This window comes from Narcine bancroftii, chromosome 7, assembly GCF_036971445.1.
Source record: "Narcine bancroftii isolate sNarBan1 chromosome 7, sNarBan1.hap1, whole genome shotgun sequence".
In the NCBI taxonomy this organism is placed as follows: domain Eukaryota; kingdom Metazoa; phylum Chordata; class Chondrichthyes; order Torpediniformes; family Narcinidae; genus Narcine; species Narcine bancroftii.
In genome coordinates this window covers 179,370,254-179,396,037 of record NC_091475.1, presented here as the reverse complement: position 1 = coordinate 179,396,037, position 25,784 = coordinate 179,370,254, and the positions used below count along the sequence as shown (strand labels likewise).

General features: G+C 39.0%; 1 protein-coding gene across 3 annotated transcripts in view; it reads right to left on the bottom strand.

Annotated features, from left to right (window-relative positions):
* LOC138739455 (microtubule-associated tumor suppressor candidate 2-like) overlaps positions 1–25,784 on the bottom strand; it is a 382,132-nt gene that overhangs the window by 234,331 nt on the left and 122,017 nt on the right. For all 3 annotated transcript variants that reach the window (XM_069891535.1, XM_069891537.1, XM_069891536.1), the window contains one exon: positions 17,243–17,477. In XM_069891535.1, coding sequence (XP_069747636.1) covers positions 17,243–17,477 — 235 coding nt within the window. The remainder of the gene's footprint in view (positions 1–17,242; positions 17,478–25,784) is intronic.

The following is a 25,784-nucleotide window of genomic DNA, read 5'->3' as shown; positions in this document are numbered from 1 at the left end:
GAAGGTGCCGGGGTGTGGTGAATGGGGAGGGATGAGTGCATGAGGAAATCGCAGAGGGATTGGTCCCTGTAGAAGGCAGAGAGGGGAGGAGAGGGAAAAATGTGTCTGGTAATGGGATCTTGTAGTAAGTGCCAGAAATTTCAGTGGATAATGTGTTGGATGCAGAGGCTGATGGGGTGGTAGGTGAGGATGAAAGGATTCTATGTTTGTTGCATCTGGGGGTAGAGAGATGATAGATGAACAGGAGATGAATGAGATGCAGGTGATGGCTGAGTTGATGGTGGTGGAGGGGAAGCCATGCTTGTAGAAGGCAGACATTATAGAAGATCTGGACTGAAAGACCTTATCTTGGGAACAGATCAGGCAGAGACAGAGAATTTGAGAGAAGGGGATGGAATCTTTGCAGGGGACAGGGTGTGCGGAGGTGTAGTCCAGGTAGTTGTGGGAGTTGGAGGGTTTGTAGTGTATGCCAGTGGCCAGCTTGTCTCCTGATATGGGAGACAGAAAGATCCAGGAAGGGGAGGGTGTTGTCAGAGTTGGACCAGGTGAGTTTGAGATCAAGGTGGAAAATGAAAGTGAATGAAGTTGACAAGCTCATCGCGGGGCATGAGGCAGCCCCGATGTATCATTGATATACCGGAGGAAGAGTTGAGGGTCTTGCCTGTGTAGGCTTGCAGCGTGGATTGCTCCACAAAGCCCACTAGGCTGGGAGATCGCTTCACTCAACACCTCTGCAAACACAGCGACCTCCCAGTAGCCAACCACTTTAATTCAGAATCATACTCCCAAAGTCACATGTCTGTCTATTGTCTTACGTACTATCCCACCCTGACCACCCGGAGATTGGAGGAAAAACACCTTATTTTCCAAATGGGCATTTTCCAAATGCCAGATGGCATTAACATTGACTTTACTGCTTTCCAATAAAGCTGCTTGCCTTTTCTTTCCCCTCCCCTTTTCCTGCCTTTCTAGTTCTTCCATCCACCCAGCCATCCCTCCTTCCCCTCATTGCTGCTGACCCCTCCCTCCTTTCTCCACTTATCATCTCTTGCCTTTGCCACACTCCCCCCCCCCCCCCCCCCGCTACCACCACTCTTTTTGTTCAAACGCTTGCTAGCATTTTCTCATACTTTGATGAAGGGCTCGCAGCCCAAAATGTCAGTTATGCATCTTTTTCTTTGCTGCCTAACGGACACTGTTTGGGGATGATTGAGAGGGATATCAACCGAATGCAGGCAAATGGGACTAGCTCAGCTAGGCAGCTTAATCAGCATGGATGATTGGTCCAAGGGGCTTGCGTCTGTTCTCTATAACTCAATGACTCTGTTTGCTGCTTTCTTTATATAAAGTAGTTTTATTGGAAATCATCCTTTCAAAGAAGCCAAGGAAGCACATGTGAAATGGTTTATCTTTATCTGTCATTTTTGGATTGCTACAACATTGTTTCTCATATATTATTTGTATGTGGACACCATCCAGAAAGGTCTTCTCTGCTCTTAATAAAGTTTAGGTCAGTGGTTCTCAACCTTTTTCTTTCCACCTACTAACCATAGAGCACCTGTAGCATCTTATTCAGTAGTAAATCAGTGGTGGGTAATGCACAGCCCACATACAAGTCTATCAGATTTATAATCACGATTCAACTATTATCACATTTTAACTCAAAAAACTAGCCAATAAAATGATGCTGAATCATTTCCTACAGTTGATTCTGGTTCACATCCAAAAACATTTCATACTGCCACACAAAATGTAATAGAGAAGATGATTCACATGATGATATAATGCTTTCACTGCCTTAAACTACTAAAGGATTCTGCAACATGTGAAAGGACAGTTTCTAATATCTGAGCTGCACAATCTTGTCATCATATAGGCTCGCTCTTGCTCCCAGCTATATAGGGAGCATCTGAGATAAGGAGGGATACAAGAGAGATTATCAAGAGGAAAAGATCAATCTAGAAAGTGTCTATGTTCAGGCAGTCTTCAAGAATTTAAGTGAGTGCAATTCCAAAAACCATAACACTAATTCTCCCTTCACCAATATATTATGCACCCTCCCTTCATCATTCATACAACTTCTGCTCAACCCTGATGCAAAAACAAATGCCACCACAATACAAACATTTTGATTCAAAGTTGTAAATTGAATCATACAATATTTCACACAAAGTTATCTTATTACCCTTTCACATGTCAATTATGGGGCAACTTAATAGATGTTATGTGGTGGACTAGAATGTTCTGGGCAACAACCTAGACCACCCTTGGGATTTAAAAAATAGGATTTTTGCATCCTGAGAGCAAGGCTGACACAATATCCAAAAGGTGTTTCTACTTGGGAATGTAAAGATATTTTAATCATATTTACATTTAGTTATGAGTTTCATAAATTTTGGCAAGACTGAGATAACAGCAGGGATTTATGCATTCAATGAAACTGTTAAACCCATGCACCAAAGCTATATATTCAAAGACCTGGTCTACAGTTATCTCACACATCCTGCTGTACTGTCAGAAAAATTACACACCTACTTTAGAATGTGAAATGGCCTGCACATGAAAGGAGTTATCACTGCCTAAAAGGGAGACAGACAACTCACGTGAAGCACTTAGTCATCATCATAATGTAATTTTATTTGCCACTCATTTCAGTATTTCTGATTATTTGTCCATCCTTCAATTCTCTTTAAGTTTAATCAAATTTTCAATTACAATCCCTTTCTTAAAATCTGAACATTTCCAGGGTAATTCAGGATTTACAAAATAAATAGCATATTACAGTGTATTTCATTTGAGGATCATCATTTATATATAAATAATGATACTTTGATTAATTCCAAACTAACAATGTTTAAATAATTATTAACACAGAAAGAAATGGCAACTCCATAAGTAGGAACTCATGTGAGCATTCTGCAATGCCAAAAGAATTAGAATCTCAATGAACACACAGTAATTTTCAATAAAGTATGAAGTACCTATCGGCGGACACCATTACGCCCTGATTTAAACCCATTAACAATCTTTTACAAGCTTTCTATTATGAAACATCATCTCAATTAAATTAATGGTGATCTTCATTTCAAAGTCAAAAGTTTGTGGGTTAGAGGCAGGATAGTAGGAATCTAGCAAGAGTGAGGGTGAATGCTGGTTTTCCAGTATTAATCTGGGTGACACTATGACTGATCTCATTTGGTGTCAGCCAAGCTTCCTAATAGCGTACACAGTTGAGGATTGACAGAGGAAATGGAGATAAAGAACACCAGAAGACAGGGCATTGTGGCTCTGGATGACATCAGACTTAGAATTGCAAATGTATAAGCATTATTGTTAGGGGTTTTATTATATATATTAAACATAAATAGGTCTTTAAAACAGATAGATTGTAGGTCACTTCACATAGTAAGAAAACACATCTTACTTAACATGCAAGAGCTTTGGCTGAAGCTAGACATTCAGGCAGCAGTGATTTTGCAAAGACAATGGAACTGCTTTGGGGAAAGAACTTCAAAAGTAGGTGCAAATGGAAGAGTCTGAAAGATCAAACAGGATTGAGAGAGAAAGAGAGAGAGGAGTTCTGCAGTGGCTTTTGGAGGCTGCAACATGGCAAGCTTGTTGAAAATCCCATTTTGAAGATGGGTTGTGAGGTCTGAGTTCAGCCTGTTGAAAACCCTTGTAGTCCTTACAAGAGGAAATGGCTGGCTAGAGTGATTCTCCTGAAATGAAGGAAACAAGAGGAACTCTGTGGTGACCTAGAAGAGGTTATTTGGAAAACCCACGATGGAGCAAGTTTCTTCGGCAAAATACTGAAGTGGCTGATTGGAGGAATCAGTTTGTGTGCGTCCAACATGCAACAAACATCTTTGAAAGCAACTAGAACCTTTCTGAGCAGTAACCATTTACCTTTTAGCACCAGAACCCGGTGAAGATTCATAAATGTTAAATTCTGTGCACAGTATAAGAATTGGCTGATACCGGTGAACTTGGAGAAGTGAGAAGTGAATGATTGGACTATTAAAGCAAAGAACTTTCCTGAACATATACACATTACATACACGTGCACATAGAATTGGAAGGGGGTTAAGTTAAGTTAATAGTAATAAGTTAAAGTTTGATCCTGTTTTTATATTTCAAGAAAATTAAAACCAACTTTAAGTAACCATTTGTCTTGGTGAATTTCTATTGCTGCTGGGTTTTGGGGTCCTCTGGGCTTGTAACATTACAATTTTCAACATTATGCAATTCTAAAATCAAATATTCTTGATTGAAACAAACATGCTTATGACAATATTGGGTCCTTTTGCATTACTTCAGAAATTCAATTGGCCTGTGTTACTCATGCATGATTGATGCAATTCCCACATCAGTCACATACAGTTGGGTGTCATTCCCTCTGTATTGGTTCTTTTGGAGTTAGGCTTAGTCATCTTGGAGGACTTCTGTAAAATTTTTATTTCTAAGTATTTTAGAATGAGCAATCAAAGGATGAACTCTGGAAGTAAATGGTCAAATTAATTGCATCAAGTTCTGCGGGAAATGAAAGAAGTGTAAAAAGAGATGTAACACCATAATCACAAAGGATTTTAGGCTTGGTTTTCACAATAAATTGAACACATGGTGAAACATGATCCCTGAACAAAGCCTTTATCCTCAGTTCCCAAAAGGCTGGATTAAAAAAAATGCACTTAATCCATTCCAGCATCAATCACCTTTTTTATGAATGCAGTCCTCTCAATAAAGCTAAACACTGAAAGCCTGACCTCAATTCCCTTGAGCTTTTCAAATTCATGAGGTGGAATTGAACCCAGGAAATAGAAGCAGAAAGCAATTAGGTTTACTCAAGACTGCTCTACAGCCCCTTTCATACTTGCATCCCAGTAAATTGGCCGTTCAGTGTCCTGCGATAGGAATGGGGGTTTGGCCTTTCACACTAGACATCAAAGTTGGACAGGAAGAACAAATTACAAACAACATTAGAAAATTATAGAAGAGCATCAGGTTACAAAATAAATATGGACAAGATGGAGATGATGCCATTGAAGAATTTTGATTATGAAAGATATCAAAAAGGTAGTAGATTTAAATGCAAGATAGATGGAATCAAATATTTAGGAATAATGATGGATAATAATTTACAGAATCTATATATATTTAATTACACTCTTTTTTTTAAAAAAAGAGAAAGATTTAAAGAAATGGAAATACCTGCTGATTACTTTAATGGGAAGAATAAATTGTATTAAAATGAATGTGATGCCAAGATTATAGTATCTTTTTCAATCGCTGGCTTATTCACTATCTAAAAAAATTCTTTAAATTATTAAATAATTATATAAGGCAATTCCTATACTAAGTGCCGAGAATTTCATTGGAAAAGCTAACATGGGATTATAAACTGGGAGGATTTAGGTTTCTAGATATTTATCAGAACAAGCAAGATTTTTATCATTCTTCTTAGAATGGGATTGTATTCAATAACAAAAAAGACAGATGACCCTATATTAATACATGTGATTAGAATATGGCAAGAAATAAATGAGAGTATTGGAAAAAAAGCAAATATATCATTAAGAATGCCATTTATGTAACAATGTCTTTCTGCCTATGAAACTGGGTAACAAAATATTGAATTCTTAGTATGACAAAGGATATATTGATGTTTGTCACCTGGAGGGATCTGTACTATGGTCTCCAGAATGCAAGTGCAAAATCAGGTTTACAGAGATCGAGAGAGGGATGGGAGTCATATCTAAGTGTTCCAATAATGGAAAGATGTTGATCTGATTATAAATGCAAGATATGGATTAGTTCAATATAATTTCCTATACCAATTATATCTCACCCCACAGAAATTTCATAAATCAAAATCTGAAATATCAGAGATGGGTTTTAGGTGTGGGACAGAAATAGGAACATTTTTACATGCTACATGGTCCTTTCTGGCAGGATATTACTAAATATTAACAAGGATAATGGGGTGGCCTTCACGGCAACTTTATTGAAATAGCAATAAATGAACTAAATTCCAAATTTAATTTGTTAAAGTAGCCTTAGCAGTGGCTAAGAAATGTATTGCAATTACTTGGAAATCCGACTCCCCTCTACATGTAGCACGATGGGCTGCTGAGATGAATAGTTGCATACCTATGAAAAAAAATTACATACAACAAAGAAAAAAATGACATAAATATCAAAATATAGCAGCCATATTTGGATCATATAGGGGCCCAATTGTAACTACAATAACAAAAAGGACAATAATAGATGCTGCTATAGTATAAATGCGAGTGACTTCCCTACTGAGAATTTTTTTATGGTCAACATAAATGTGAGCTCTGATGGTGTGTGGATTTATATTGTGAAAAGGGAGGTTGGGGAGGGTGTTTTTTTGGTTTTATTGCAAGTTTATGTAACATAGATACTTTGATAGTGGAAAAACAAAAAAAAAATTATAAAGTGAAAACTCATTTAAATCCTTTCATAAAAGTGAACACTGCTTTCTTCGTAAAAATGAATTTTTGTAATTCAAGTATTTGTAAAGCGGGGTATACTTGTACCCAAACACAATCAATATTTCTACATTATGGGTGGGAGGATGAAAGGAGAAAGCAGGCATTTTCTTGTTAACAAATATTCAGAATTCTCAATCTTTTATTTATTTTTATAAGCAAGGAATTGAAATATTATAGATAATAGAAATACTAATCAGAACACATTGTTACTTAAAAACACTGCTTCAAATTATTGGCGTATGATTAAATGCCTTTTTTGAGCTGCATTGTCAGCAGGAAGCATGCAGTGAAAAACCAGGCATCTTTTTTTACATGAAGGAAAAATGACAGTGATCCATCAGGAGCTGTTCTTCTAACTCATTACCATTTACTCAGTCAGGTTCAGGAGAACCTGCAGTGGTGTTGCCTGCCTCTTCTTCTAGCTAGGGTGTAGTGCAGATCCCAGAGTTATACAAGAAAAAAAAAAGAACAGACAAGATTTAAAAAAAAATTAGGAGTTATGATTGGTTTGGCTATTTGACCTTTCAAATTGTCGAAGTAACATCTAACAGTTTGAGTCATTATCTGAAGCAGCTGGTAGCTCACAGTTTTTATCCCTGGCATCATCTGTTCATTTTCTAAAAATAGTCCTTCAATTCAAAAAGAGTAGTGCTGTTTTAGCAAGCCTAAAAATAAACTTCTGTTTAGGTTTCTTATAACCTTGCTTCTTTTCTGATAAATATGCTTGACTATTCACAATTGATATTGTGATCTTGGGGCAATTATAAAAAGTTAATGGAGAACTTCACAGCATCACAGAAAGGTTTCAGCATGGAAAGAGACCATTGCATGAGCTGAGTCAAGGCCAGTGAATATATCATGAAATGTCATTCTTCCACTTATCTTACACACTGGTCCATGCAAAACACCTAGCAACCATTTATCAAGCTCTTATTCACGGGTTCGAGCTGAAATGCCGACCACCTCTTTGCTTCCATAGATGCTGCCTGGCCTGCCTTCTTTCTCCAGCATCTTTCTTTTTGTTGCTCAGATTCCAGCATTTGTACTTATTTGGGTGTCTCTGACGATCTTTATCAATCTAGATTTCCTTTTCATATACTAATTTCAAGACCCTCTCATAATGATAAGAAAATCACAAAATCTGTAGACACCATGGTTGAAGTAAAAGCACAAAATGGTGGAGAAGCTCAGCAGGTCAAACAGGATCCTTTATGTAGCAAAAGGTAAAGATACATAAGCAATGTTTTGGGCTTGAACCCTTTATCAAAGTATGAAAAAATGCCGGCAGGCGTCTGAACAAAAGAGTAGTCACATACATAGGCACCAAAATTTTTACTTAATGCTGCCAAGCTGGTATTTATAAAAATGGGTGTTTGACAACAGGACAATTAAAAAAAGTTACTTGCAATAGTTCAGTCCGTCCTTTTGTGCTGTCCAAACAATCCATGATTGGGGTTACAAAGGAAGTTCAAGAGTTTGATAGCTGTTATCTCAATGTGGTGCCTTCAGGTCTCTTGAAATATGGACTCCCAGGAACTTGAAGGTATTAACCCTCTCCACATCCATCACATCAATGCTTACAGGTTTTGGGCTCTCCTCCCTAAAATCCACAATAAGCTCTTTGATATTAGTGAAGGTGAGAGCAAGATTGTTGTTATTCTGGCACCACCCAACCAAATTATCAGTCTCCACCCTCTATTCCAGTGATTCTCAACCGTTTTCTTTCCACCCACAAACCAGTTTAAATAATCCCTATACTATCAGTGCTCTGTGATTTTTAAGGGATTGCTTAAGGTGGTATGTGAGTGGGAAGGTTGAGAATCACTGCTCTAGACCCAATTTTTACTGAAATATTTTGCTTGAGAAAAATTGTCATTGCCCCATTTCCTTTGGAGTTATGAACTGTGTACATAATGAGTCAATTAGGTATGACTAAAACAGTGATTTTCAAACTTTTTCTTTCCACCCACATACCCTTACTAAGTAATCCCTTACTAATCACAGAGCATCTATGGCATAGGGAATACTTAAAGTGGTATGTAGGTGGAAAGAAAAAGGTTGAGAACTACTGATGTATTCTGACTCCATTCCCAGTTATTTGGACAACAATGGTGGAGTCATCAACAAATTCATAGATTGAATTGGAGCTGAACTTGGCTACGCAGTCATGAGTATGCAAGGAATGGAACAGGGGATTAAGCATGCAATCTTGGGTGTCCCTGTGTGGAGGAGATGATGTTACCAATTTCCAGTGATTGAGGTCTGCTGATGAGGAAGTCAAGGATACAATTGCAGAGGGATAAAAAGAGTCCCAGATCCTTTAGTTTGGTCATGTGTTTTTCTGGTATGGTGGTGTTGACTGTCTTCCTTGGCTTGGCTTCGCGGATGAAGATTTATGGAGGGGTAATGTCCACGTCAGCTGCAGGCTCGTTTGTGACTGACAAGTCCGATGCGGGACAGGCAGACACGGTTGCAGCAGTTGCAAGGGAAAATTGGTTGGTTAGGGTTGGGTGTTGGGTTTTTCCTCCTTTGTCTTTTGACAGTGAGGTGGGCTCTGCGGTCTTCTTCAAAGGAGGTTGCTGCCTGCCGAACTGTGAGGCGCTAAGATGCACGGTTTGAGGCGGTGGTCAATGTGGCAGGCACCAAGAGCTTTCTTTAGGCAGTCTTTGTACCTCTTCTTTGGTGCACCTCTGTTTCGGTGGCTCGCCATATAACACGATCTTGGGAAGGCGATGGTCCTCCATTCTGGAGACGTGACCTACTCAGCGCAGTTTGATCTTCAGCAGCGTGGATTCAATGCTGTCGGCCTCTGCCAACTCGAGTACTTCGATGTTGGAGATGAAGTCGCTCCAATGAATGTTGAGGATGGAGCGGAGACAACGCTGGTGGAAGCGTTCTAGGAGCCGTAGATGATGCCGGTAAAGGACGCATGATTCGGAGCCGAACAGGAGTGTGGTATGACAACGGCTCTATATACGCTTATCTTTGAGGTTTTTCAGTTGGTTGTTTTTCCAGACTCTTTTGTGTAGTCTTTGCCTTGGCAAATCTGTTGTCTATCTCGTTGTCGATCCTTGCATCCAATGAAATGGTGCAGCCAAGATAGGTAAACTGGTTGACCATTTTGAGTTTTGTGTGCCCGATGGAGATGTGGGGGGGGGTTGGTAGTCATGGTGGGGAGCTGGCTGATGGAGGACCTCAGTTTTCTTCAGGCTGACTTCCAGGCCAAACATTTTGGCAGTTTCCGCAAAACAGGACGTCAAGCGCTGAAGAGCAGGCTCTGAATGGGCAAATAAAGTGGCATCGTCTGCAAAGAGTAGTTCATGGACAAGTTGCTCTTAATGGACAACAGCCTGATGTAGGTGTTCCTGTGGTCTAGATGATCCAAAATTGAGAGATCGGCCAGTGAGTTGCGCCATCTGCTCTTGATCTGTTGCGCCATCTGCTCTTGATCTGTTGCGCCATCTGCTCTTGATCTGTTGCGCCATCTGCTCTTGATCTGTTGCGCCATCTGCTCTTGATCTGTTGCGCCATCTGCTCTTGATCTGTTGCGCCATCTGCTCTTGATCTGTTGCGCCATCTGCTCTTGATCTGTTGCGCCATCTGCTCTTGATCTGTTGCGCCATCTGCTCTTGATCTGTTGCGCCATCTGCTCTTGATCTGTTGCGCCATCTGCTCTTGATCTGTTGCGCCATCTGCTCTTGATCTGTTGCGCCATCTGCTCTTGATCTGTTGCGCCATCTGCTCTTGATCTGTTGCGCCATCTGCTCTTGATCTGTTGCGCCATCTGCTCTTGATCTGTTGCGCCATCTGCTCTTGATCTGTTGCGCCATCTGCTCTTGATCTGTTGCGCCATCTGCTCTTGATCTGTTGCGCCATCTGCTCTTGATCTGTTGCGCCATCTGCTCTTGATCTGTTGCGCCATCTGCTCTTGATCTGTTGCGCCATCTGCTCTTGATCTGTTGCGCCATCTGCTCTTGATCTGTTGCGCCATCTGCTCTTGATCTGTTGCGCCATCTGCTCTTGATCTGTTGCGCCATCTGCTCTTGATCTGTTGCGCCATCTGCTCTTGATCTGTTGCGCCATCTGCTCTTGATCTGTTGCGCCATCTGCTCTTGATCTGTTGCGCCATCTGCTCTTGATCTGTTGCGCCATCTGCTCTTGATCTGTTGCGCCATCTGCTCTTGATCTGTTGCGCCATCTGCTCTTGATCTGTTGCGCCATCTGCTCTTGATCTGTTGCGCCATCTGCTCTTGATCTGTTGCGCCATCTGCTCTTGATCTGTTGCGCCATCTGCTCTTGATCTGTTGCGCCATCTGCTCTTGATCTGTTGCGCCATCTGCTCTTGATCTGTTGCGCCATCTGCTCTTGATCTGTTGCGCCATCTGCTCTTGATCTGTTGCGCCAATAGGTGAACTGAAGTGGGTCCAGATCCTTCCTGAGGTAGCAGTTGATGCGCTCCATAACCAACCTCTCAAAGCATTTTTTCACGCTGTGATTGTATTAAAAATGCAAAAATGCTAGGGGAACTCATAGGGTCTCGGAGCATCCAATGAGGTCAAGATATAAAACCGACATCTTGGACAATGAAGGGCTCAGGTCCGAAATGTTGGTTTTATATCTTGACCTCGTGTGGATGCTGTGAGACCTGCTGAGTTCCTCCAGCATTTTTGTGTTTTTAATCTACATAAATACCCTGGCTAGAAGAACAGGTCAGGGGCTGAGAATCCTACAGTTCATGAATCGCTTCAGAAACATGATGGAATCCTCTCCACCTAACTGGATGAGTGGAGTTTCAATAATTCTTAAAAGGCTTGACACCATTCAGAATAAATCAGATCGCCAACAATGAATACAAAAAGAAGGTTTTTCAGAACCACCTCCCTCTCCGAGTGAAGGCAGACTTTGCTAATGAAACTCACCACCATCTTCCAAGAGCTAGAATAGCTTTTGGTCAACCATGGAAATGGATATTTGAAGATCACAACTGCCAAACAAGCACAAAACTCAGTCTACTGGGCAGCAGAAATCCTTACCCTCCTAAATACTTCTGATACCTAGACTATCCATAGCAGACATCTCAATGCCCTGAAAAAAAATACTGAAAAAACTGACTTTGCAAAATCCTATAAATTCAGTGGGAAGGATGTGAATCAGCATCAGATTATTTCTAGTAGACTATTATCCCCAATGGGTAATATCATAAGCACATGGAGATCTTTAGGGCGATGTCAAGACAACCTTTAAACCTGCATGTGATGTTTAAGAAGTACAGGTGAGTCCAGAGCCTATAATTTTCAGCCAAAAATGGTATCTACTTTGTCAAGTCATTAATACAAATGGCATCAATGGAAAAGATCACATTACAGCACAGGCAGAAGGCCACTCAATTTTTCAGTGCTACTAAGGAAGGTTCAACATCAGGCATACAAGCTGAATTTGCTGCAAGGTAAGCACAGCTGTTGTATCAAGATGCTAGGTACCATTGTTGCCAGCATTCCGTTGTCTTAGAGAAGGTATAATCTAGACCAGGAGAACGTCAGTCACCTCAGTTTATGAATCCTCTGGACTCTCTCAGAATGACCATATTTATGCTTCCACTCTGCTGCTCAGATAGTTTCCTCAATTTTCCCATCAACTAATTAACACAGCAAAACAGTATGATCCAAACCCAATACATCTAGCCCTGGGCACTACATGCCAATCTATTGATTCACTGCATAGGTTCAGTTGTTAGATGGCTGTGGATGCTCAATCAGTGAATATATTTAAAACTACGACAAGTTTCCTAATATCCACTAGGAAACCCGTTGATCCACGATACTATAGTATTCACTATTCGCCACTGAAAAAGGAATCAGAAATAGAAATGAGACTAGAAAATGAATGTTAAAAGACATGCTATCACTTTTCCATGTTTTTGAAGATATATAAAAAATGTGAGCCTGTGAGTGACAAATAATATTGGAAGCAAAATTGACCTGTTGCACAAGAAATTGACCTATTGCACACAATAGTGAAATTTTACAGCAATTATTTCTGAATATTCACAATCAGCAGTTATTGCTCCTACAAAAACATCAATAATTTTCTGACAATTATGCTTAGCAAACATGTTCTACACCTGCCTCTAAACTGCTGATCACTGGTGCATATCAAACCAGTCTATCTATCTGTAATAACCTTCACCAAGTCTTATCAAATAAAAATATAAGAACCGGTAAGATTTTATAATCTCATTCTGTCCCATAATATGTCAACCTAATGTTAACATCTGAATATCTTTCACTGTATGCAATAAAATTAATTAAAAAGAAAATGTAAAATATCACCCTATCTTCTCACAGTCCAGAATATTGAAAAATAAAAGAATAAAGTCATTTAATCATAGGCAAAAATTCTTTAAAAAAAGAGATGAATCTGAAACAAAACTATGATTATATGCGAGTCCTCACTTCATTCGACTCAATCAGCTACCAGTCATATGCACCTATATTAACAACATCAAGCGGTTAAAGCTCACTCACGGGAAACTGAAATGTCACGTTTGGTACCAGTTTAGAAATGTACAACAGAAAGCTGTTAGCTAAGAAATTAATTCAATGAGTTTTCCAGCCATCCAAAGCAAAGTTTCAAGATTCAGGCTAATTTAGCTGAGTTTATGAGCAGGGATATTTTAAAAAAGGCTTTTAAAATAGTGTTTCATAATTAAGATATTCCTAAGTATTCATCCAAGAGACAGTACTGATGATGATGCTGTAGTATCATTCTTTTGTCCATAGGTGTTCAAGTCTCTGATTAAATCTACATTCTTCTGATTGTGTAGCAGAATTGTTTTGCCAATGAGTATAATTGTTGGGGTTGGTAAGAATCAGGGATGTTGATAAAGGAGAAGATATGTGGGCTTCTGTAGGAAGTGTGGATGTATGATTGTGTTTATTCTGTATGTCTGTTTTTGTGTGGACACGTTTAGCACAATGCTATTACAGCACCAGTGACTTGGGTTCGAATCTGGAGCTGTCTGTGAAGAGTCTGTACGTTCTCCCCGTGTCCTGCCGTCCTGTGTGAGTTTTCCCAGTATGCTCAAGTTTTCTTTCATCGTTCAAAAACAGACTGGGTTGGTAGGTTAATTGGGTGCAAATGAGCTGCATGTGTTTCAGTGGCTGGAATCGAATTCTACCATGTTGTAAATAAAAATTGGAAATTAAATAAAAAATTTATGTGGCTATACCTTGTGAACGTATCAGTCTGGTTAAGTGCATCATAAAGCTGAAAATGAGGAAAGTAGCTCGGTTATAATGCCAGCTAAAATAAACTAACTGGTAATAGTGTGATAAAGTTAACATGAACAATAATCACATGTTAATTGCATTAGGACAAGAAACCAGAGACTACTTTAGAGTCAGAGAACCTTACCCCAATAAAGAGTCAAATCCTTTAACTTAGAAGGCACATAGAAAACTGGGAAAAGAGAAAGTGAAAATATTGAGGTGAAAGAAATCAACATGAAAAATGGAGGCACAGAAATTATCAAAGTACAAGGAAGAATGAACAAAAGCAGATACAAGGAGAGGATCAATAAAGAATTTTTTTTAATGAACTTATAGGAGATATTATTGACATAGCAGAAATACACAAGATGCAAGAAAATAGAAATAGCTGCGTCTGACCAGTCACCAATTGCTTTCTGCTCAACAATTTCTGCATAAATGTCAAGAAATATCAATGAGAAGCAGCATTAGAATTGTACTGAAAAAAAAATCCACACAAATTCTGGAGAAACTCAGCAGGTCACCTTTATGTAGCAAAGGTGAAGATACATCACCAACGTTTCAGGCTTGTGCCTTTCATCAAGGTGTGGAGAAACATGAGAGATGTCTGAACAAAAGGAGGAAGGGGGGTGGTGAGGGTGGGAGATGATAGGTGGAGAGGGGGGAGAAACTCCGCAAGGGGGAGGATTCTAGGTTAGGTGGAGAGAGAAAGGATGTATGAACTGGAATAACTAGTTGTGGGGGGTGGGGGGGGGGAGCGAAAAGGGGGAAAAGCAAGCTGATTAGTGGAATGCAGTGAATTTAATGTAGGGTTGGAGAGTGCCCAGATGAAAAATGAGGTGTTGTTCCTCCAATCTGCAGGTGGTCAGGGTTGGGTAGTGTGAAAGGCCATGGACAGATATGAGAGCTTGAGAGTGTGACTCAGAATTGAAATGGTTGGCTACAGGGAGGTCGCTTTTGTTGCGGACGGAGAGGAGGTGCTGGGCGAAGCGATCTCCTAATCTGCGACCAGTCTCTCCAATGTAGAGAAGGCCACAGAGGGTGAACCAGATGCAGTAAATGAGTTCTTTGGAGGTACAAGTGAAGTGTTGCTTCACCTGAAAGGTCTGTTTGGGACCTCGGACCATGGTGAGGGAGGAGGTGTGGGTGCAGGTATTACACCTCCTATAACACAGTGGAAGGTGCCGGGGGAGGGGGCAATGGGTGGAGAGGGAAGAGTGCACAAGGGATTCACGGAGGGAGCAGTCCCTGCAGAAGGCTGAGAGGGGAGGAGAAGGAAAAATGTGTGGCGGTGGGTCCTGTGGTAAGTGCTGGAAATTCCAGCCGATAATGTGTTGAATGCGGAGGCTGGTAGGGCGATAGTTGAGGACGATGGGGATTCTGTGTTTATTGTTTCTGGGGGGTGGGGGGGGGAACTAGGGCAGATAAGCGGGAATGGAGGAGATGTGGGTGAGGGCCAAGTTAATAGTGGTAGAGGGGAAGCCACGTTTGTGGAAGAAGGCAGACATTTCAGAGGCCCTGGACTGGAAGATCTCATCTTGGGAGCAGATGCAGTGAAGACAAGGGATGACTTTTATTTTTCTTTCCTTAAAGAACTAACAAAAAGGAAAGAACTGGCTAATTCTTTCTGCTTTTTCTCTGGAGCCTGTCAATTAAAGATTTTTTCAACTTTGCTTGGAAAGTTATATGGAGTCTACTTCCTTTCAATATTTTTATTAGTTTCATTGTATAAATGTTACATAGTTACATGAGAATAAAATAGAAATATTAACAAATCTTATAGAATAATACAGATGATATTGTAACTTGCATTACATTAAAAAGTTGAAGAATCTACTCATACCAGATATTATAGTTTATTACAAATTGTGTAAAGTAACCTCTCATCATCACCCCATGTGTTTACTTTGAAAACTACCTTAAATTTGCTTACCAATTTTCTGGCCAATGAAGACAATTTGAAGCTCTTTAAAATTTTGAACATATTATACTTTGCATAAACTTTTACATCGCTGAAGAGAAAATCCAATTTTAATTTAATCCTATCATGTTATTTAAATTCCTCATCTAAGATTACACCCACATTTCTCATAACACCAAAGGATAAATTTTCTAACACACTAACTGCCTTTCTGAATCACAGTGCTCAGAACTGCACATAATAAATAAGTCAAGTAATTTCCATGTTATTGCAATTTATTCCATTAGTTATAAAGTTAACAATCTCATCTATCTTTTTCCAAAGAGTTTTATCAGGCTAATCTATATTCAGGAATGTTTTGTGAACACAAACTTCCATATCTATATATCTATCTATATATCTATCTATATCTATATATAGATAGATATATACACACCAACCAATTTTCCCTTGCAACCGTGTCTGCCTGTCCCGCATCAGACTTGTCAGCCACAAACGAGCCTGCAGCTGACGTGGACATTACCCCTCCATAAATCTTCGTTCGGAAAGCTAAGCCAAAGATATATATCTCTATATATATATATATATATATCTCTCTCTCTCTCTCTCTCTCTCTCTCTCTCTCTCTCTCTATATATATATATCTCTCTCTATATATATATCTATATATATATATATATCTCTCTCTCTCTATATATATATATATCTCTCTCTATATATATATATATATATATCTCTATATATATATATCTCTATATATATATCTCTATATATATATATATATATATATATCTATATATATATATCTCTATATATATATATATATATATCTCTATATATATATATATATATATCTCTATATATATATATATCTCTATATATATATATATCTCTATATATATATATATCTCTATATATATATATATCTCTATATATATATATATCTCTATATATATATATATCTCTATATATATATATATCTCTATATATATATATATATATCTCTATCGATAGATATCTATCGATAGATATCTATCGATATCTATATCTAGATATATATATCTATATCTATATATAGATATAGATATATCTATATCTATATAGATATAGATATAGATATATATAGATATATATGACTGGATTATCTAATTTATGTTGACTGACCTGATTTTTCTGACCAGAATAAATCAACAATCTATTGATTATTTTTCTTCTGTATGTATCCACATTCTGTATCTATTCACAAATATCCTGGTCCCTTAACATCTTTTCTTCTGATTTTAATATCTTTAATTTTGTTTCATTTGCCACTTCCCCTTTGATCCAACTCCAATTTTAAAAATAAGATAATTCAGCTGCTTTTTAAAATAGCATTCGAATGCCCAATGCACTAACCATCTTTACCAACTCACTTGAGCTCTTCTTTCTCACAACCACCAATTTCACATGCTATGTTAAAAAGTGATCAAAATAGGTTAACCATGAACTTACATGGCCAAATTATACATGATATAATCTTTCAACTCTTGGCTATTTACCTGAAATTTCTTGGCCAACATCAATTTGAAGCGCCTTGGAAATTATTGGTGTTCTCTGGCTCTGTAAAGCAAGTCTGTTTTTGGCACCGGGAAGTCTCGAGATAGCTCCCAGACCTAGTGGAGGCCTAATGGTCATTGGCAACCTACAAACACTTGGTGCAGGATTTGAACACTCTTTAGTAACTGCAGCCATATTCTGTTCGGAACCAATCAGACAAGGAGCAGGGGATTTTCCCTGAAAATGAGCAAAAATAAATATTTAATCCAGTGTCACATAATAAGCATATTAGTTTCAGTAAAGAAGCAAGATATCAGGTTACATCAACATTTAATGCAAAAAAGAAACTATTGAATAATACTCTGAAAATACACCAACGTATTTTAACAGAAGTTACCTGTTCTAAAAGCTGATATTAAACCTCTCAAGGCAACACTCCAGAACATTCAGAAAAAAGAACTTTAAAAGGGATGTGTTACAGAATCTTCATAACACTATCTCTGAGAGAGCAAACATTTCTTAGTTCCTGAAGTCAGGAAAAAGGACATATTTCCTCAATGGCCATCTTTAAAAACTACTTTGGTTCACAGCATCAGAAGAACTAAGAATCCAGCTAAGTACATGTTCATAAGGTACAAGAACAGAAGTAGCCTATTCTGCCTGATGAGTCCACTCTGCCATTCAATTATGAGCTGATCCATTTTCCCACTCAGCCCCACTCCCCTAACTGTTCTCCATAACTTTTGATACACTGATTATTCAGATACCTATCAATCTCTACCAACAACCTGGCCTACACCCGTGGCAGGAAATTCCAGAGGTTTATCACTCTCTGACTAAAGAAATTCCTCTGCATCTCTGTGTTAAATGGGTACCCTTCTACCCCAAGGCTCCCCAAGATTCCCCTACCATGGAAAACAACTTTTCCCACATCTACTCTGTCCAGGCCATCCAATATTTGAAATGCTTCTATGAGGTCCCCCCTCACTCTTCTGAATCCAAGGTGTACAGTCCAAGAGCCATCAAATATTTCTCATATGCCAATATCTTCATTCCAGCAATCATTCTTGTAAATTTTTCTGAACCTTCTCCAATGCCAGAACATCCTTTCTTAAATAAGGAGCCCAAAACTGTACCCCATACTCCAAGTGAGGCCTCACCAGTGCCTTATGAAGCCTCAATATCACATACCTCTCTCATATCCTATTCTTCTAGCTATGTGCCAATACTGCATTTACCTTCTTCACCACTGTCTGAACCTGGAAGTTAGCCGAGGACTCCCAAGTCCCTTTGTGCCTCCGAATTCTGAATTTTCTCTCCATCCAAATAATAGGCTGTCCTTTTATTCCTTCTACCAAAGCACATGACCATACACTTTACAACAATGTATTTCTTCTTTGCCCATTCTCCTAATCTATGTTTCTCTGCAGCCTCACTATCTCCAAACATAGCCACAATGCCATTTATTCCTCAATCCAAATCATTAACATACAACTTAAAAAGAAGTGGCCCCAATACTGACCCTACAGTACCACAACTGGTAACCAGTAGCCAAGCAGAATAGGATCCTTTTATTCTCATTCCCTGTTTTCTGCTGGTCAGCTAGTGCTCCACCCACCCTAGTATCTTTCCAGTGATTCCATGGGCTTTCATTTTGTGAATCAGCCTCATGAGCAGAACCTTATCAAAAGTCTTTTGAAAATCCAAATATACAACATCCACCGAATGTCCTTTGTCTAGCCTGCTTGTGGTTTCCTCAGAAAATTGCAGTAGGTTTGTCAGCTAAGAGTTTCTGTAAGGAAACCATGTTGACTTTGGCCTATCTTGTCATGCACCTCCAGAACCTAATCCTTTACAATCAACTCTACGAAGTTCCCAACCACCGATGTTAGGTTAACATCTATAATTACCATAATATACCATGCCAGAATCTACTGATTTTTGGAAGATCATTATTAGTGTCTCCACAATCACTATAGCTACTCCTTTCAGAACCCAAGTGTGCATTCCATCTGGTCCAGGAGATTCATCTACCCTTGGACCTTTCAGCTTCCCGAGTTCTTGTCTCCTGACAGTTGTGAATGCACTCACCTTTTTTCCCCAATACCCTGGAAAGTCCGGTATACACCCTGTACTGCTAATGTCTTTCACAGTGAAGACTTATGCAAAACATTAATTCAGTTCCTCTGCCATCTCATTGCCTAACATTAAAATTTCTCCAGCACCATTTCAATTTATTGTATATCTACTCGCCTTTTTTTAAAAACTCTCAATGTACATACAAAAAGTCAGCATCCTTTTTGATATTATATGCTATCCTTTCAAAGTTCATCTTTTCTTTCCTTAAGACCTTCTTAGTTGCTTTCTGTATTCTTTAAAAGTCCTCTATTTTCTCACTAATATTTGTTTCCTCATATGCCCTTTATTTTGTTTTACTTTGACTTCTTTTGTCAGCCACAGTTGTGTAATTTTTCCATTGAAATATTTTTGAAATATACCTGTCCTGGACCTTTCTTACTGTTACGAGTCCAGAGGACACCAAAATCCAGTAGCAATAGATTTGCACCACGACAAAGGGTTACTTAAACAAAAGTTGCTGTTAATTATCTTTGAACATGAAAATAGAATCAAACTTTAACTTATCTTTATTGAATCACTTAATCCCCTTCAAATTCTAAGCATACATGTGTGTAATGTGTGTATAAGTTCAGCAAAGTTCTTTGGTTCACAGTCCAATCTCACTGATTGCAGGCAATGCTTATACTGTGCACAGAAGTTAACATTAATAAAGTTCACCGGGCTTTGGTGCTTAACAGGTAAATGGTTACCACTCAGAAGGGTTCTTGTTGGTTTTCAGAAAGAGAGTTCTTCATGTACCAGGACATCCACAACGGATTCCTTTTTAATCAGCCACTCGAGTTTTGTGCTGATGAAACTTTTCCCCTTCATGGTTCTCCAGATGATAACCTCTTTCTTTCAGGTCACCACAAAGCTCCTTTCTGTTTATCCTATTCCAAGGGAAACATTGAACAGCCAGTTCTCTCCTTTGACCAGGCCGTCTTCCAAAGCTTACCAGCTTGTCCCTCTGGAACAGATGTTTATGTCTCTCCTCTCTCTCTCACTCCCTCCAACTCTGAGAGCAAAGCCTCTTTTTTTTCTGCTCTCTGCCTGCAAAGATCACATGACCTTCCAGACAGTAAGTTCTGTTTTCCAGACAAAGCTGCTACTGCCTGTTGTTACATTTGTTGCCTTTTCAAACAGTCCATCATGAGTCTGAGACTCTTGCAAAAGTTCCTGCAAAAAGTCTGTGTTTTAAAGTGTTTGTTTGTGACCTGCTCTAACAAACCTTTCCCAATTTATCTCCCAAACACCTCTATATACTCTGTCACATTATTTCACGCAGAAACTCCAGCCATTGCTAATCTGCCATCCTCCTTGCTAGTGTGCCTTTCTAATAAACCATTGGCAATTTTCTCTCTCACCTCTCTAGTCCACTTTATTCCACTAGTATAGTGACAACTCTGACTTTAGTTTTTCCCTCTCATACTGCAAGGAGAATAATATATTATGATCATTGCCTCCCAAAGGTTCCCTTACATTCAGCACGCCTCGACTTTGGTTCACTGCACAATACCTAATCCAGAACTGCCATTTCCCAGGTTGGCTCAGAATCCATCTCATAGGCATTCTACAAATTCTAATTCTTGATATCCAGCGCCAACCTGGTTTTCCCAATCTACTTGCATGTTAAAAATCTCCCACAACCACCATAATATTGCCCTTCTGACACAACTTTTCTATTTGGAGGTCTGTATATAACTGCCAACATTGTCTTTTTACAACTTGCCATTTATTGACTCAACCCACAATGATTCTATATCTTCTGATCCTATGTCACCTCTTTCTAATAAATGAATGCTGTTCTTTAGCAAAAGAATCACACTCCCCTCCCCCCCCCCCCAACTACCTCCTTCTCCTTTTGATATACTCTATCCTCAGGCATTCAGCTTCCACTGGCATCCATCCTTTATCCATTACTCCGTGATGGCCACAACATCATATCTGTAGCTGTACTACAAGGTCATCTATTTTACTTCTTGTGCTGTGTGCATTTAAATACAACACCCTTAGCATTGTATTTGTCACTTTATTTTACTCTGTGACCCTGTTGCATTGCAATTCATCATCATGGCTGCAATTTTGTTTCATCTCCCTGCCCTTCCACACAAACTCCATAACAGCTGTCTCTACTTGTGCGCAAACCACCTCTGCCTCTTCACTTTGGTTCCCATCCTGTGCCAATCTAGTTTAACTACTATCTTCCCATCCCAATTGCATTAGCAAACCACCCTGCCAGGATATTGGTTCCCATCCAGTTCAGGTACAACCCATCCTACTTGTACAGGTCACTCCTTCCCTAGAAAAGGTTCCAATTATACAAGAACTAAGATCCCCTGAACTACCTCATCAGCCACTCATTTGACTGTGCTATCTTTCTGTTCTAATCTTCCCTATTGTTAAGTATAAGCCCACCCTCTGCTGGACAACATGATACCCACGTCATGATGTCACCCTTCCATATATATAACCCTATGTGTTAGTAGCCAGGTTAGTCTAGAAGTAAAGAATGAGAAAGCATCACGTCTCCGAGTCTTAATTGTGTGAGTAAATACACAACAGTGGCGATGAGGAATGAAACAAGCCCTATAAATACTCCATGCACCAACTGTGAGAAGAAACAGAAGTAGAAAACAACTACCCAACAACCCCAAAAATTCCCGCCAGAAGATCAAGGTGAAAGTGTGTCAAGATGGCAGAGGCAAAGTTCAGGAATTCAATGAAGTAGAAGTTGGGATAACTATGTAGAATGGTTTAATCACTACTGCATAGCCCACAATATTGTGGGATGTCCAGTAAACTGCAAACGTGCCCTCTTCCTCAGTATAATGGGCAGCAAAACATTTGACCTCCTTAAGACCTTGCTGTCCCCAGACGTTCCAGGGATGAAGGCATTCAACAAATTATGCACAGCTCGAAGGAACCATTTAAGCCCCAAACCACCAGTTATGGCAAAAGGCAACGATTCTATGAAAGGAGACAAGGACCAGGAGAAACAGTAAGTGAATACCTGGCATTGTTGTGCAAACTGGCGGAATAGTGTCATTTCGAGCAGTTTCTAAATCAGGCAGATTAGTGATGGGGCTGGCAAATCGCCAAGCAAGGCAAAAAATTATTAGGAATGGATCAAGACATTACATTACAGATTGCATACAGACTGCCTGCAGCTCTGAAATGGCAGATAATAACTTGGATGTGGGTCAACCAGACCTACTGATCGGGAGGTCTTTTCCCCCCCGCCCCGCCAACAATGCTTCTGTTGAGGGAAATACAATCACTGATTAGAAAACAGTTTCTTCAAAAATTCTAAATGCAACCATTGGAAAACAGAAGGACATATCAAAGCTGAATGTTCACTTCTAAAGCATAGGTGGCCTGCAAATAGACAGCTAAAATCAAAATAATTGCAGAGAGAGAGGCAACCTAGCCACGATGATGATTATAGCCCAACAGCTAACCTTCAAGCTCCTGAAATTTCAGCTCCTGAGTTATTACACATCTGAGGAATAAATGGAGGAAACACAGCTAAAAATAAACCAACATGCCCTGAAGACACAGGGGCAGAGGTGTCCCTAATGCCGTTACTTGTAAAGGAATGCTTGCTACCATGCTTCTCAGTAAAAACAACTGAAATACTCTAAGATCTGTTACAGGTGACAGAATCAGTGTTTGAAAAATGTACGGTCCAAGTACAATACAAACAACAGCAACCAAAAACTCTCTCTCTCTGCATTGTAAATACCCAGGGACCAGCAATCTTCAGAAGAAACTGGCTACAACACGTTCCCTTAGACTGGCTGGAAGTCGGTTCAATACTGAATGTAAACCACATGGACATCTCCCAGCCAGAATTCGACTAAATCCTCAACAACCACGCAGTGGTTTTCCAACAAGAACTGGGGAAAATCAAAGGTGTTCAAGCCAAACTGCAATTAAAAGATAATGCAGAATCAAAATTCTTCAAAGCCAGAACAGCCCCATTTGCTATGAAAGGAAAAATTGAGGCTGAATTAAACAGACTAAAACATGAAGGCATATTAGAATCAATACAATACAGCATTTGGGCAGCGTCCTTCACACCAGTACGAAAAGCAAACGGTGAAATTTGCATTTGCGGATATTACAAAATCACCATCAATCCATCACTCAAAATGCCTGAACACCCCATGCCTAAGGCAGAAGAATTGTTCCAAGCACTAAACGGAAGGCAAAAATTCACAAAACTAGATTTGTCACAAGCCTATCAACAGATAGAATTGGACAAAAAAAAACAAGGGAATATGTGACAATCAGTCTCCATCTGGGACGATTCACCTACACACGGGCCCTACAGAGTTTCAGCAGCTCCTGTGATTTTTAAAGCAACGAATGGACAAGTTACTAGATGGACTCTCATTTGGGGACTGCCTAGATGATACCCCGATGTAGTCTTATTAGTTTGAAGGGGCCTAGTCAGCATTTACTGCATGGAGTGTTGGGTATAAGCCCACCCTCTGCTGGATATCATGACACCCACGTCACAATGTCACCCTTCCATATATATATAACCCTGTGTGTCAGTAGCCAAGTTAGTTTAATAGAAGTAAAGGATGAAAAAGCATCTCGTCTCCGAGTCTTAAATGTGTGAGTGAATACACAATCCCTATATGTGGCACTGGGAGTAATCCAGAGATTACCACCTTGGAGGTCCTGCTTTTGAACCTCTTTCCTAACACCCTAAATGAACTTTGCAGGACCTCTACCCAATTCCTGCCAATATCATTGGTACCAATATAAACTTGCAACTTTTCAACCACACTCCCAAAGAGTAGCCCCAATGGCCCCAGTTGCCTTTTAAATAGTCTCAATAAACAAGCAGATTATTCTCCAATAGCTCAGTGGTTAGAGCACTAGACTTGTAAACCAGGGGTCGTGTTTGTTCCTCACTGTGGCCTCATTTCTGTGAGGTGTGCTCGACAAAGTGGTGAATCTCTCTCTTCCTTATAGTAGACAAAGAATTTCATGTATGTTGCTTTCTAAAAATGTAATATTAAGTGACAATAATGGAACCTTTACCTTTCTCCCACTTTACGCCAGATGAATGAGAAGTCAACTTTTTGAGACCCAGCTGTAAAATTGACCTGGGTTCACTCTCCCATTAACAGATGGGAAAATAATGAATTGATAATTAAAATTCAGTCCTTTGTTCCTGTTTAATATACTTGTATATATTATTTAATCCTGTCATATATCTGCATCAATAAATATTGAAAATGAAAACCCAACAGACACTGGAAATCTGAAATAAAAGCTGAAAATACTGCAAACAACTTTAAGATGAAAGTGAAAAGAAAAACAGTTCATGTTTCAGGTCTGTAAATAATAACAATAGCTGCTTCCTCAAATTTCATATTATTACTTAGAACAATATTTAGTAACCAAATGAGATGAATTATGACTTGCTTATCTAGCAGCAATTACTGTTTGGAAAATGATCTAAAAGAACTTCAGAAGATTCAGCCACAAAAATGAATGTAGTCCCACAAAGTATGATATTTCACAAAGTGTTATTTCTCAACTTGAGCAGATATTATAATACATGAGAAGGTTGATTGAAATCGTAACATTAACACCTGTTCAAATCTTTTCTACTGCTTGTTTTTGAAGTTGTACTCTTTCTATACAATTCAGAAACAAATTTGATCACATTTTAAACTGCTCAGAAAGATATGAGAAACCTATAAGCAGTAGCAAAGAATATTTGAAGATTAATCCCACTGTTGGACAAGATAGAAAATGAACAATGTATCCCTACTGTTGTCATAATGTTCAAAACAACTTTCTATTAGAACATTTCTTTGCCCTCATTACATCAATTGCATGCCTTCACAATTCTAACTGCAAAATCCATCCAATGGTTTGGCATTGAACTTTTAGTTCTCTCTAACATTTTCTTAATTTTTTTGAACCCATCTCCATTATTTCCTCACTGTCACTGTTTTCAAAATAATGATGGTGAATTCGAACAACAAAATGTTATATTTCATAACATGATTAAATATATTCTTTTATTATGCATCTTTTGATATTTTTATTAAATATTTCACCCAAAGGCCTCATACCATCAGAAAGATGATATTGGGGACATGAAGTTCTGAATTCTGATTGTGTAGTTTGAGCACATTTTATGTCTAACATCCTAGGATACTTCAGCTTCCACTTCAAAAGATTCTTTAAAATTTACTGAAGAAACTTCAGAAGATTGATATAAAATTCATAGTGTTTCTTTTGAGATAGGTGTCACGAGAGAAAAGAAGGAAAAGGGGAACTGAAAGAGAAAAACAGAGAGGGAATGAGGGAGGAATGATCAGAGGAAAAAAAACATCATTCTTCAACTGTTGCAAAAAAAAAATCACAGATTGGATTTTGAAGCTCAGCTCTGCAAAT